General features: G+C 49.6%; 4 protein-coding genes across 4 annotated transcripts; 2 read left to right on the forward strand and 2 right to left on the reverse strand.

Annotated features, from left to right (window-relative positions):
* Positions 1-3,138: 3,138 nt before the first annotated feature.
* On the forward strand, positions 3,139-5,025 carry ANOM_007305 (chromatin structure-remodeling complex subunit RSC7; the record flags this gene model as incomplete). Its single annotated transcript, XM_015552561.1, has 3 exons — positions 3,139-3,238; positions 3,331-4,384; positions 4,434-5,025. Exons 1-3 carry the CDS (start codon positions 3,190-3,192, stop codon positions 5,023-5,025), a joined length of 1,695 nt encoding a protein of 564 aa, XP_015405491.1. The 5' UTR covers positions 3,139-3,189.
* A 578-nt stretch (positions 5,026-5,603) lies between these two features.
* Positions 5,604-6,894, reverse strand: ANOM_007306 (ESCRT-III subunit protein SNF7). Its single transcript, XM_015552562.1, has 4 exons — positions 6,447-6,894; positions 6,163-6,367; positions 5,883-6,091; positions 5,604-5,815 (listed from the first exon to the last, which is right to left on the reverse strand). Exons 1-4 carry the CDS (start codon positions 6,619-6,621, stop codon positions 5,733-5,735), a joined length of 672 nt encoding a protein of 223 aa, XP_015405493.1. The 5' UTR covers positions 6,622-6,894; the 3' UTR covers positions 5,604-5,732.
* Positions 6,895-7,966: 1,072 nt separating this feature from the next.
* ANOM_007307 (MFS multidrug transporter) lies at positions 7,967-9,889 on the reverse strand (the record flags this gene model as incomplete). Its single annotated transcript, XM_015552563.1, has 4 exons — positions 7,967-8,699; positions 8,752-9,025; positions 9,081-9,457; positions 9,522-9,889. Coding segments are annotated over 4 exons (1,731 nt in total), but the record flags the coding sequence as incomplete, so codon positions are not given.
* Positions 9,890-11,965: 2,076 nt separating this feature from the next.
* On the forward strand, positions 11,966-13,857 carry ANOM_007308 (fungal specific transcription factor domain-containing protein; the record flags this gene model as incomplete). Its single annotated transcript, XM_015552564.1, has 5 exons — positions 11,966-11,994; positions 12,144-12,313; positions 12,365-12,950; positions 13,021-13,320; positions 13,386-13,857. The coding sequence occupies 5 exons, from the start codon at positions 11,966-11,968 to the stop codon at positions 13,855-13,857; spliced, it is 1,557 nt and encodes a 518-aa protein (XP_015405490.1).
* Between the last annotated feature and the right edge of the window lie 182 nt (positions 13,858-14,039).

The following is a 14,039-nucleotide window of genomic DNA, read 5'->3' on the forward strand; positions in this document are numbered from 1 at the left end:
GTTTACTATTGGTTCAATGCCCACATACTCTGTCTGGTCCCTTGGGCCTTAGGTAAGGTCAAAAATGGGAGGGGAAATAATAAATTCGAATGAAAAAGAACAAAAAAAAAAAAAAAAGAATTATTGCGAAAAGGGAAAAGAGAAGCCTTACTCAGAATACACCGAGTGGAGATGAATGGTGGTGCTGGACAAATAGAGAAGAATGTTATGGAACCACGGCGTGTGTTAAAGTCATCTCGGAACCACATTTCTCTGAGAACAAATTCTTGAGGACAGAGATGGTAAAACCCTCAGACCTGGTGGTAACCTATGACTCTTAAATGATAACGACTCCATATCTGGCCCGCAAGACAGCTGAATATAAAAACCGAAAGGAGTTTAAGGTATGATGCTGAAGGGGGAATGATGACAGCAAGAGAAGGTCGGATGATGAGCAGACTAGGGGGGCAGCAGTAACCGCACGTCGGGTGCTGCCATCTTTTGCCTCTTCAACCATGATTCGTGATCCGCCGTTCACTTTGGCAAAACCGGGAAAATCTTCGACAGCCTGAGGTTTGAAAGTCTGCAGTGCGCGAGCTATACCCAATGGGGCAGCTAACCAGTCGGTGACAACATTTCGAATGTCTGGTTCGCACTTGAATGCCCTTAGAAGGTGTCCCTTTTTCTTTTTCTTTTTCGTTTCTTACCCCAACCTTTCTTCATTTCCTTTTTCTCTCTTTCTTTTATTTTTGATTAAATGAAATCACTTAAAAATTAAATTAGAATTTCTGCTGTACCAACAGGAACAGCCCAATTTTTCAATATTCTAGAAAAAAGTAAAAGAAAAACCTTGCTTCATCATTCTATCTCCTTTTGTAGTATGGATCGTATCCTTATACTCCGTAGCAGGACATGTACGATAGGTATCGATGGACGAATACCAGAGATAAGCTAATGGTTTCAGATATTTGCGTCTTATCTCCAAGACGGAGTACTCTGCTCCTCCTCACGCTAACCCTCAATATCCCTCATAGATGCATGAATCGTTCCCAAAGATGTGAACTCGATCTCCGCCACCTCCTCTTTTCCCCCATTCTTAACTGTCGGTCTACCCGGTGGAAAGGTGGGGTTATACTCTGGCCCTCCAACCGGAAATGTCACTTGTCGCCATCTCGAGGGTCGATCATCGAGTGTTTATCGCGGTTAATGAGTTGACTATCGATCACTTAACCTGACTCGGTGTTTGGGAATAACCAGCCATCCAGAGTGGCAGCCGATCTCTTGTTTCAAATGTCAATGCATCTTTTGGGTCAACGATGCCGTCGAGTCTACCGTACCGAACCTCCTCATTGCCTGCCTTATTCCGTACGATGCAGTTCCTGTGCAGCTCGCCTTGAGTTGCCCCCTTACTGCTTATTTTCCAGATTCTAACTTACTTTACTCATGGGTCTCTCGACTTGCTTTCTAGAAGGGCCCGGCAACTGGGCGCCGTAGGCCGAAATAATATGCGGCCTCGTTGGCGGCAGTGCTGATTTACAGCGAATCGCTTACGCATACAGCCGCATCTCCATGTTGCACTAGAAGGAAACAAGCATATTGTTACTTGAATGATTCACCATCTCCTTGTTGTCTTTCTGTCAGGAGGTTTGGTTGGAGTAATGGAGTTGGGTAAGATTAGCCCTAACAGCCATAGGGCATACACCGCCCTTCGTATTATAGGAATCCCTGGAAGCCCAACGGACTGGCCGAAACGCCATTCTATTTATTGATGTATTCTTATGTTTCTTGGTTGCTCCCCCATCTGGTTATAGCTGCTGCTCATTACCGTAAACTGTTCAAAGTTACACCAGGTCACTGCGGATGTACGCTTCAAGTGCGAGAGTCCAAGTTTCGGTTAGACGGTAAGATCAGCCGGCCACCATTCTCCTGCCACATTCAGGGTGGCTTAACCAAAAGGCGCACCTCCGAAAACTTGTCTTCAGCTTATCGGAGATATTTTCGTAATGGGCATTGATGATCTAATAAAAGACAAATGAATATTCCGATGCCAAACGCCGAATTCCTCTAATTAAATCAATAAAACCATGCAACGATGTTGTTCTCCTTCCCCCCTACCGTTAGAGTTACGGCTATCTACCAGGAGTTATTGGGAAAAGATCTCCACGAATTGTACCTGGGTCAAGAAGAACCAGCTCCCCCTTCACCCGCAATCACCCGTCAATCAAATCTCATATCTTCCCGGTCGGCCAAGGGAGGATCGTGCATCTGAGGCTACTTGGACGCAGTCAGTAGGTCAGTCACCTGCAAGCTGCAGCGTGGTGTCAGCGATCTACAGCATGCAGCATTCTTTTTGTCACCAGAAGAGCTCAGAGGGCTTCCATAGGCCCACCGCGTTGAGGTTCTCCAGCCTCTTGAAATGGAGGGTTGGCGATGGGTGGAAACTCTACTCGGAAAGCAGCAGCTTTGGTCGGGTTACCATTGCGCTTCCCCTCCATCGAGTTGCATTTGATGAGAAAATGCGGAGCCCTCTTACCATCCGGGGCACACCGATGGTGAGGAGGGGTTCGAGAATATCCTTTCGACCGTCCATCCTGACATGTGAATCGCGAATAAAAGCAGGTCATCGACATTCGGTACGTCAGAGACTATGTCCGTGCATGCCGTATCGTGCTTGTGAATCATCCGGCATGTTGCCTGGAGGCTTGATGAGAATGTTCCGATCCCAACCAAAACGCACTGCTCCCTTCATAGACTTGGTTTGCATGGGCGAATGACCTGGCCGAACCGAATTCTTCCTTCAGCACGTAGGCCGCTATGACCAATTCTGGATATTACCATCGGGGATGGCTGCAAGTAAAAAAGATGACGTTTCCGAAAAGGGAGAGAGAGGGACCAAATCCAATGACATCATGCGGCAGGCACCTAAGCCACAGCCCACCTTCCGATCTCAAATAGTTGCCAAGAGAGACCACTCAGTTTAGGGCTCCCGTGGTCGAAGAAATTGGCCCCCCCACGTGGCGCGGTGACGGTGGTCTTGTTGAAGCCTCAGGCATATGTTTAATACACGTGACTTGGCTCGCCCGGGTGCGGAGAAACCGGGACTCCGCTCATCACTGGCGCGCTCCCGGAAGGGCAAACGCCCAAGGGCATCCTCATCCCGTACATTCTGTTTTTGGCTGTCGTTCCCCACTCTGAACAGCTGCTGTCGCGATGGCGAGGAAGCTTAGAGCGGCTGCACAGGCAGCACAACAGTCGCTGAGTATGTTTATCTCACTTCCCTTGGTCTTTTTGTCCCGTGCCCCAATCCTACAAAAATCGCACTCACGGGCGCGTCCACTGACAGCTCCACAGGGAATGCTCCTCCTCCGCTCCCCGATGCCTCCGATGAGGAAATGGCTGAAGCGCCTCCGTCGCGTGGGTCTTCACCCGCCATAGAAGATCCAGGCGATGCGTCCGACAAGGATCCCGATGTTGTCCCCGAACCCGACCCGCCACAGGAAGACGAGCCTGCCGCCGTCACCAATCCTCCATCGCGCGGCGACACTCCAACCCGTGGCCGTGTGTCCGCCATTCCGCGAAAACGACGTATCGGCCGTCCCCCGAAGAACCGCCCCCCAGACTGGGATCTGCCTGACGATGGTACGGCGCCGCCGCCGATTCATGTAAGCACGCCTGTGAAGAGGAGACGTGGGCGTCCTGCAGCTAGTGGCGGACGATGGGCTCGGAATCGGGGACCGTCGCATGTAACCCAGGTGCCGATTGATAAGGAAGGGAATATGATGGACGTCATTGATGATGAAGTGGCCCTGCCCGATGACCCTGAGGGCGAGACTAAAGTCGACAAGAACGGCGTTCTGAAGGGCGACCGAGAGTATCGAGTTCGTACGTTCACGATCCTTAATCGTGGTGAGAAGCATTACATGTTGTCGACAGAGCCAGCTCGATGTATCGGGTTTAGAGACTCCTACCTGTTCTTTCAGAAACACAAGCTTCTTTACAAGATTATCATTGATGACGACGCTAAGCGTGATCTCATTGAAAGAGAGATCATACCTCATTCGTACAAGGGTCGAGCCATTGGTGTGGTAACCGCTCGGTCCGTGTTTAGGGAATTTGGCGCCAAAATCATCGTTGGTGGCAGGAAGGTCATTGATGACTACAACGTCAAGGCAGCCAGGGAACGGGGTGATGTCGAGGGTGAACTCGCAGTACCGGAGGATAAGCTTCCCCCTCCGGGAGAGCCATATAACAAGAATCAGTATGTGGCGTGGCACGGAGCTAGTAGCGTCTATCACACACAGGCACCATCGGTTCCTCTGCCTACTGGCAAGGCCGTCGATTCTAAGAAGCGGAAAGTGACTGTCACCGGTGATAACTGGATGCTGGAACATGCCCGAGAAGCCAGGTAAGCGCCACCGCTTTGTTGACCTACCAGCATGCTAATCATCCCATAGCCATTACAATTCACTCCTTTCGAACGTACGTCGCGAAAACCTTGGGGGTGTATACGATATCCATACGAATGCTATGCAGTACCCCAAAATCATGCAGCCCTCACACGCTCGTTGGGAGCGTCTACCACCTCCGGATCCTCGAGTAGCGACCAAGTTGACCAAGGAGATGTCGACATTGAGTCTCACCAATGGAGTTGAAGAGGAGGAACCAACTACTGAAAGTGACGCGCAAGAGGAGAAGACCAACGAGGAAACGAGCCACGACTCTATTTTCTCAACGGTTCCCTACGCCTTTTCTCGTCGTTTCGCCATCCACGATGTTCATTACGAAACCCCACCATATTCCAATATGGGCATTCCTGGGCCTGACGGCGACGTGCATGATCTCGGCTCAAACGGTATCATCAGCACTGCCAACCTATCATATCCCGAATTTGTGAGTCCCGAGATCCTGGCAGAGCTACCCGCGGACTGCAAGGAGGCTCTTGTCGAGGCCGCTGCGCGCGAGTGGGAATGGAAGTCCAAATGGCACAGTGAGGTGGGCGACGGCGCTCGCACAACTCCGCTCAAGAGTTATGCCTGGTTTCCTTGACCTGGTCGTGTTCTTGCTGTTTAATTTCTTTCTATGTACGACACATTGTGCTTGGTTTTGGGCCGGTTTTTATGGGTGGCATGAGAAAATGGGAGTTCTTCTGCGTTTGCTTCGGCGGTATATTATGTTCCAATGTTTCTTCATTTAATGTCTCTTCCCTGATACCTTAGAGAGACAGCGGCAGGCAGGTTTGCCGTTATATGGATGTCATGTCGATGACAGATTAGACAATTCAATCGATATTTCTAAGTGGCAGGGCCCGAAACATGTCTGACCTAGATTGACAACTGCCGCGGTGCATTTTAGTCCAAGGATTATATTAGGGTTGGTCCAGACAGCCCGTTCTAGGAAATTGGTGGTAGATCGTTGAATCATAGACTAGACCACAAAGTAAGGTATCTAGTAAAATAGACGCTAAAGTTGAATGCTATCATTGCTGATTAATCTTTTACGAATGGGAGTACTTTACTCGTATTTCTCACGGGGGGTTGTGTAAGTGATGGGTTGCAAATTTATATCTATCTTCGTTCTTCAGAGTACTCTACGCTGTCAAAAATCATGTGCCTCTCTTGGTATTTAGAGTATTAATCATGATGAACTTCGTAATTCAATTAACCGACGCTTAATGATTATATGGAATAGAATGGGCTAGCAAAGTGAGAAAAGAAGACAACTTGGGAAAGAAAGAGCAAAATAATGGACGCAGTTTATCCCATGGCCATCTCTGCGCGCAGCTTCTCCAGTTCTGCTTCCTCGTCTTCTTCCTCTTGTACCTTTGCTTTGCCTTTGGCTGTAATCCAAGATCAGGTTAGATACTTTTCTGCGTAATATATTCATTTCACATAGGGAGGACTTACGTTCGCCGTTCGCCGCGGCCGGTAACTGATTGAGTTGATCTGCAACCGGTACTCTCCCTGTGTGAAGCATCCGCTCGTCCATCGTCTCCTGTTCCAGCTCTTCGAGCTCGGCCTCCAGCTCGGTCTCGTCTGCCTGTTCGCCAATCTGGGTGTTTGTGATAGCCTGTGCGATTTCCTCGCTGAGTTGGTGTTGCTCGCGGAGTTGGTCCCTGTGTCCCCGTCAGCGGCGTGGGTCCCCCAAAGAGCAATAGGGGAGTATATCCAATAGTAAAATACGCACATCGTCTCATCAACCTTATCAATAGTCAAGTTACCATGGATCTGCGTCATCGCCGCGCCGGCCTGCTTCATCGCGTTCAGAGTCTCCTGGTTGATATTCGCCGCTTCGATCGAATATATCTGTTGTTCTAGCTGGATGATCTGCGCCGTCGTCTGTTCGAGGTTCTTCTCGTGTACCTTCTTACGTCGCAGGGCAGATTTGGCCGCTTGACGATATCAGTCTCGTTGACTCCGGTAACGGGGAACAGAGCACAGCGATAAGGAAAAAGAAAGGAACCCCCATACCGTTCTTATTTGTCGTCACGTTCTTCCTGGCCACGGCATCCTGCTCCTCCATCAGGTTCTCCAGATGCTTCTCGCGCTTCTGCAGCATATCCAGCTGCTCCCGGAGCTTGAGGATCGCATCCTTAGGCGCATCCTTCCGCTTCTGGGCTGCCGAGCCGCCAAACCATGACCACATCTTGATAAGCGGTTTTTGGGTTTACGTTGTGCTTTTCTCCCAGTTCCAATTCCTGAAATGTAGAATTATAGTTAGGGTATTCACTATCCAAGTGCGTATGGTCCTCGACGCTCGGGACTAGAAATCGATAGAAAGTGGTGGAGTCAGGCAGGCAAGATAATAGGCAGAGAGAGAGAGGGGGGCGGCGGTGGTCGAGTCCGGGTGGTGTCGTAGGCTGTCGCGAAATGCAATATCGGGGACAATCGATCTCCGACGAAACAATGAATAGGTCTAGAGGGGTTGTTGCTCAGCGCGGAATAGATCAAGGCAACAACAAATATTAGACAACGATTAGGAATTCACGATGGCGGATGAGATCCGTTTTCCCCCTCCGTTGGCCCTATGACATACGCGCTAAGCCTATCGGAGACGGCAGGTCACGTGGGGATAATCGATTCGTGGATTCTGTTTTGGGTTTAGTCTATCTTTGGGGCCGACGGAAGTACATCTTCTGCCCTCTGGAGTTTGGACTACTAGTATTCTCCAGGTTGCGACGAACTTTTGATTCGGGGATTATGTCTGTTACGCTCATATGAGTTGAGGGATGAATGGCCCTCCTCCTTCCACGAGAGTTTTTCTCTCTAGTGTTCCTTCTCTTCCTGCTGGTTTGAAGGTTCGGTTTCTTGGTTGGTGCGTAGATTGGCCAATGCTGGGATATCTAGCCCAGACCGTACATGCATAATATAAAAGCTAACCACGCGACTAACGATAGCGTAAAGACTTATAATGTCGCCACGGGCCACCTCATCTTAGAACATAATTACCCCCGCTGTAAACCAAGCCAGGAACCGCCCTGCATCCCCGTCGACGTCAATGCCGTTCTGCAAACGGTGACGGCGGACGAGCTGCGGGTTGGGGCGTGGGTGAACGTGCTCGGGTACGTGAGAAGAGAAGAGTCCTCGGTCTACGTGGAGGCAGTCATGGTATTCCGAGCCGGCGCAATTGCGGTGGGAGAGTACGAGAGGATCCTGCATCATTCGTTGGAAGTGGATCGAAGGGTGCAGCGACCTGGATGATATCTATTTTCTTCCAATCGACAGGAATATGCAAAGCAGGATGGTGCTGACTTTGAACTAAGTCACATTTTCACTCTTTATCTAAATTGAACACACTATTCATTATGATTATCTTGAACACATGGCTTCGTTGCCATACATGCGATGTTGTATATGCGCTTTGAAATCGAACCGAACGCCAAACGGGGGAATAACTCGAACTTTTGGGAAATTACCGTTGAATGCAGAATATGCTGTTTGCTTTTTGTGTCACTCTTCATGATTTCTCGCAGTGCAGATGCTGATGCAGTTTAAACCTCCGTCTTCTCCTTCTCGGTTGCCTCTGCGTTCGCTTTCGCCTCCAGTCGCTGTTGGAGACGCAATCGCTTCCCCTCCAATCTCTTCTTGTCCTCCTGCATCTGCACAATCAAGGCACTCTTCCGCCGGATCTTGTATCCATACTTGTAGAACACAATCGGAATCGGAATAATAGCAACCTCAAGCAGCCCAAGTAATGTCCCAGACCAATTAGGTCCAATCCCGGCATAGAGATACGTACCCACCAAGGGCAAAACGCCGCCGAGGATACTACGAATAACAGAATTGCCCGCCATGGCGGATGCAGCGTACACTCCATAACTATACGACAGATAATTCGACGCATAGATGAACACGCCCGTGTTCCCAGCGCCGAATGGAACTCCCGCGAGGATGGGCACGATCCAGTGGATGGATGCCGGGGCGCACGTCCATGCGAACCAGAGCTCGCCGGCGGGGATTAAGATGGCGGAAATGCATACGATCGAGACCATGGCTTCTGGGGCCACTTTCCCCGTCTCGGGGTCGATTGCGTGGTTGTTGATCATGCGGCGGATTAGGGGTTCGCAGGCGATGGTTATGAGGCTGCCGATGCCGATGCCCAGGAAGGCGAGGCCTGAGAGTCCGAGGGACCAGCCGCGAATGTCACGGAAGACGATGGGATAAGCGGTGAAGCAGAGGTACAGGATGCCGTAGACGATTGCGATGTAGATGTTCCAGAAGATGCTGGTATGGGTTGTTAGTTCTGTGGGCCTGCGAGATGTGACGGAAATCTTACCAGATAGGCTCGGTGACAGCCATGACGAAAGGCCGTCCCAGATTCACTTTCAGGATCTCGCCTAGACTAGCCTTTTGGTCGTATCGGCTCCAGTAGGGGTCACCGGTCTCTTTACGCATGCGGGCAGCTTTCTTCTGGAGTATCATGGGCCCGTATGTCTCTTTCATTATCAATGACAGTACTAGAGCGACGCCGGATAGTATCAGCGCGATCCAGTCCATCCAACGCCAGCCAAGATACTGCGTGACAAAGCCTCCAATAATGGGCCCCAAGACTGAGAGGTTATTAGTTATGAGCCATATTGCATCGGATGGCATATGGATACGAACCTGGGCCATTTACGGGGCCGATACTCCAAATCGACATGGCGAGGGCTCGCTCTTCATCATTAACTAGATCTGACACCATTCCTGGCGCAGTTGAGATCATCACACTACCAAAGAAAGCCCCAATGAATCGTACAACGATGAGAGTAACTACAGACTCTGCGCGTGCACAAGGTATGATCAAGACCATGAAAACAAACAAGCAACCCACAGATACGGGCTTTCGACCGTACACCTCACTCAAGGGTGCCATAAACATAGAGCCAACAGCAAGGCCGATAAGATATAGAGTAAGGCCTAATGTAACAATGGTGTTTGAAGTCCCAAACTCGGCCGCGATGTCTGCGATGCCAGAGGTATATGACGTGGAGTACAAGACACTGATTACCGTTAGGCACGTTTACTTCTCATAATCAAAAAATGGAATTTGGTGGAAGGACTTACACGACCAGAGTGTTCCAGGACAGAAACGCAATCGCCATCCCTTTGTACCTGAGTGACCAGTTCTTGGGGTTCATCTGGTCATTTTCATCCTCAAAGTCGACTTCATACCTCGGGTCCGACGTTGCGTTAGTACCGATAGTGGTGGTCTTTCTGGCCAAAGACATCGACTGTCGCGAAGCTTGTGTGACAATTTGTTGCAGTTCTTCGGTATCCTCCGTCGACGTAGACCCGGCAAGAGAATTGGTATCTGCCGGCGAAGCATCCTCCTGGGTATTTTGGGGCCATTTCTCGCAATCGGAAGGGTGATGCTTCGAGGAAGACATCCTGCCTGAGAATGTCCGTGACAGAAAGTTGAACTCTTTGGAGCCCTACCCAATGAGTCACACTGGGCAGATTCCTGATCTATATGGCTTTCCACTGGAAAAATTGAGACGCAGGGTATTATGCGGGATCTTGATATGGCACATGAAACTCTTACAGACGGACAAGAACATGGATTAAAGATTAAGAAAAAAAAGAAAAAAAAAAAAAAGGTTGCCCTTGTATAAGCCTGAGAGCTATGACTTCTCTGCGTAGCTGATGTTTAGTAGAGCGAATCGTTCCACCTGGATGAATGGCTGTCTTAGGACAGCCTGTAACGAAGTAATAGAAGTTAAACACAACACACTTTCAAGAAAATAGGACCAAAAATGTCTAGTCAGGGAAGGATTCGCAGTTTTATTTTTCACTGTAATGATTAGCGCCTTTGATCCTTAATAATTATCTGGGTAGATGTGGGGCTCAGAGGCAAGTGCAGTTACTTGGTATATGGAGATAAGGCGCCGATACATTTCTTTAGGGCACGGGGAAATGTAGTGAGACATACCAAGAGTATCGTACATAAAGAACTCACAGTGCCAGACGCCAAGAAGATTCGCCATCATGTTAACGTTGTCTGCCGGGTATTTCATTCTATTGCCGGCCAGAGTCCGAGGTCGAGCAATCGCCTCCACATGTCCTCTACTGCGTACACAGGCCTTCGGAGAAACGACCGATCTCTTACCGCTACAGATCGACCTATCTAAGCAGACCTATGCATCTTTCGTCTTCAAAACTTGGTAGGTGCTGGCAACCCAGGCTGACGCTGTATCATGTGTTGTGGAACAAATCCCGGCCCCCATCAAGGAGCATTATTTCCGAGGTCATTCCGAGCATGGCAGTTTAGCGCCGTTAACGATCTAATCATGAGGGTTTCCAGTCAATTGTAGGTTCTATGTCTGGTCTGGTTCACTGAACCCTTTAGTTGAGGTTCTTCAACGCTCAGCTTAAGCTCATTTACCCCATATCCCCATACTCCAGACGGGGGAGGAGTCCAGAGTCCATACAGCCCTAGTCAGTGGATAGTGAATGAATGGATCAATCAATCAGTGAAGAAGAAATGGCGAGTCCCTCGTCACTAACCTGCCAAGGTTGGGTCGACTCCACAGGACGTTAGCCGAAGAATGACTCATCAATTGAAGGTCTTTCGCACGCATCAAACAGCACAACACCCGCACAACACCCGTAGTAGTGATGACGAGTTCTTGCCCAGTAAGCTTGGAGCGTCAGTTCCGGTTTCCCGCTCGTGCCGGTTTGCCGATCACAGGGACAAAGACAAGAGGTGAAACACCACTAAAAGGGAAAGGAATGCAGGCGATCGTGGTCAAAGTGAAAGGTCTGGATCCATTGGGTATCCATGCGGGAAATTGGGGCTTTCGGCTATTAGTTCCGGAGACACGAGGATACCAAGCACTATACTCTATGGGGGTAATTGACAGGTACAACACTGCTATCGGTACAAAGTACAGAGCATCGAGAGCAGGTAGCGCTCTAAATATAATCTTCATGAAAGAGCAGCGCCTTGCCCTGGAGGCTGATGGCTATTGAACCCAGTGCCCTGAGAAAACGATAAAGTGCCCCGTCGAGGTGCACAGACTACGGTGGACAAGTAAATAAATGAACCTCTGGAGAGGTATGAGGTGCCTCCGTAAGCCAGGGTATTCAATATCTCTGACTCCCTAGGAATGTATCTAGTACTTTGGGTTCAGAGACTTCCTTGCCTTCTGGCAACAGAAGTTTAAATAAGCTATGTCTTTTTAATTTACTGATCACGTCGGCAGCATCACGTGGGGCTATCCTTAAAGCGGCAATGGTTGAGTTAAAGCGGACTTGGAGTGCAGAAAATAAATCTCTCATAGTTCTGAAACACTATAGATAGTCAACGATATTGACTATGTTAGGGACGATCCATGTTATGATATTATTGATTGCATATGCATGTTAACTGGAATATCCAATGAGATCCCTGTCTTTACGCAAATCGTCTGGTTGTTCTGCCGGCAGGAAACTTGATCCACTTAGTCCATCCAAAGGATGAACTTACGAGCTTCGAAAGCCTGCGATCACTGTCGTGCATCTAAGAAGCGATGTCGTCCACCATTGCCGTGCCAGAACTGTGTGTCCGCTGGAGTACGATGTGTAGTTCGAGAGAAGGCAAGGTACCGTATTTCTAGATATGCTTTCTTTCCCCACCTTTATCTCAAATCCCTGCATATATCTTCGTACTATATTTTCTTTATTGTACATCTCTAATCTAGCAAATAGGCCATCACGACGACGTAAACCCCGGGCGACAGATGAAGTCCTACCCAACAACTATACAGAGCCACGAGCCGCGAAGTCAAGTAGTAGCAGAGAGCTTACCCCAATCTCAAAGACTGATCCTGCGGACTATGTCAAAGGATTAGTTTTTAACTACATCTACTCAACATATGGTGGGTCTTCATCTTTCCATGTCAGAGGTCCATGATTAAACAGTCGCGTAGATGTCGCCCTGAAATGCTCGCTTGACGAGCCGACAGCACTCCCAGATGATAGCCAGCGAAGTGTGGGCTTCAGTTCCTTGGAATCCCTCTGCGTCGATGCCTCAACCATACGTCAGCTCCTCTCAGTATCAGCAGCGGAGTTTGTCGCGCGACTCTCACCCGTGGAAGTATCATACATAGACAAACTGGCCAGTGATATACTATCCCACATTCCTTGCCACAAGAGCTACATGCCGATTCAAGACCTCATCAACCTGAACATACCCCCCGATCGACTTGGTCTTCTTCTCTCCGCATTAGCACTGTGTTGCACATATCCCAAACATATCGATAGCAATGCTTCCGCATATTTCCTGGGCTCTCGATACCTGTTCAATTATTGTTCCGTGAAACCTTCGCTGGACCTTTGCATCGCATACTATTTGCAACATCTGTATCTCCTGAAAACAGGGCCAGATAACCAGGACACAACCGCCCTTACTATGGCCATCCGCACAGCTCATGATCTGAAGATCAACGAAAGGGGGTCCCCCGATCGTTGCATACTACCTGCCAAATTGTACCTGTTTTTGTATTTCTACGACCAGTGAGCACCCTTCCACCCCGTCCGTATCTACATACCCAACCCGAGGCAATCCACCACTCACCAACACCAGATGCTGCGCCATGAGCAACAACACCCCCCCTCTCATCAAAACCACCGACTACAAAGCCAACGTCTTCGACCACGTCCTGGAAGAAGAGCCCGATTTGCGGCCCCTATTCAATATCCTCGTAGCTAACGGCCAGGTCCTCGAAGCCCTGTACGGAAAACCCTGCGACCACAGCAACATATACCACCTCGAGGAACTCCTCGGCTGCGTTTCCAAATCGGCCCGCAAACCCATGCAACCATTCCTCGGCCTCGGTGGAACCAACATGAACTATGAAGCCCCCGTCCAGATCCACATGTTCTGGTACGTCCATGCAAAACCACCCATCCCTGCCATCAATCACTAACGCAAAGAAATGAGATAAACAGGGCCAGAATAACTCTCCGCGTCCACCGCCTCACCCTAACAGAAGACTGGATCCCCTCCATGAGCATCTGCGTCCGCGCCTCCCAGATGATCCTCCTCCTCTACTTCCAAACCTACAACCCCTCCATGGCCCCCGGCGCCGCCACGAATCTGCACAAACTCGGCCTCCCCCTTCTCTCCATGGAGGGCCGCATGCCCCTAACCTGGCGCCAGGTGAAGCGCATCATGGCCTCCGCGTTCATCCTCATCTACGCGTACTGGCACGGCGAGGTCACCTTCGAGGAGGTCTGTCGGGGCACCGCGATGGCGCTGGTGCTGCATGAGTGTCAGCGGGTCAGGTGGGGGCGGGGGCTGGATGGTGCTATGGCGGTTTTGAGGGATATAGCAGGGATTTGTGGGATGACTATCTTGCCGAATATGTCGAGTTTATTGCCGGATGTTGATCTGGAGGTTTTGAGGGTTATTGCTGGGTAAGGTGTAATGGCGGGCTATCTATATAGGTCGCCCCAGGGCATTCTGGATCGTTGATCTGGATTTATTATGATCTTTTCGTTTTGTGGAATATAGTGCCCTCGCTATATCTCTTACATAGGGGATGATGATATAAGTAGATGTTTGTTCGATTGAGTATTCAATTTGATACGCTTGGTAAATGC

Source organism: Aspergillus nomiae (assembly GCF_001204775.2).
Source record: "Aspergillus nomiae NRRL 13137 chromosome Unknown contig00200, whole genome shotgun sequence".
Lineage (NCBI taxonomy): Eukaryota > Fungi > Ascomycota > Eurotiomycetes > Eurotiales > Aspergillaceae > Aspergillus > Aspergillus nomiae.

Excerpts from the sequence above, each read along its gene's own strand:
- ANOM_007306 (XM_015552562.1), bottom strand. The coding sequence starts at position 6,621 with ATGTGGTCATGGTTTGGCGGCTCGGCAGCCCAGAAGCGGAAGGATGCG. Across the intron at positions 6,368-6,446 it reads CGTGACGACAAATAAGAACG|CGGCCAAATCTGCCCTGCGA; the intron begins GTATGGGGGTTC and ends GATATCGTCAAG. Across the intron at positions 6,092-6,162 it reads GATAAGGTTGATGAGACGAT|GGACCAACTCCGCGAGCAAC; the intron begins GTGCGTATTTTA and ends ACGGGGACACAG.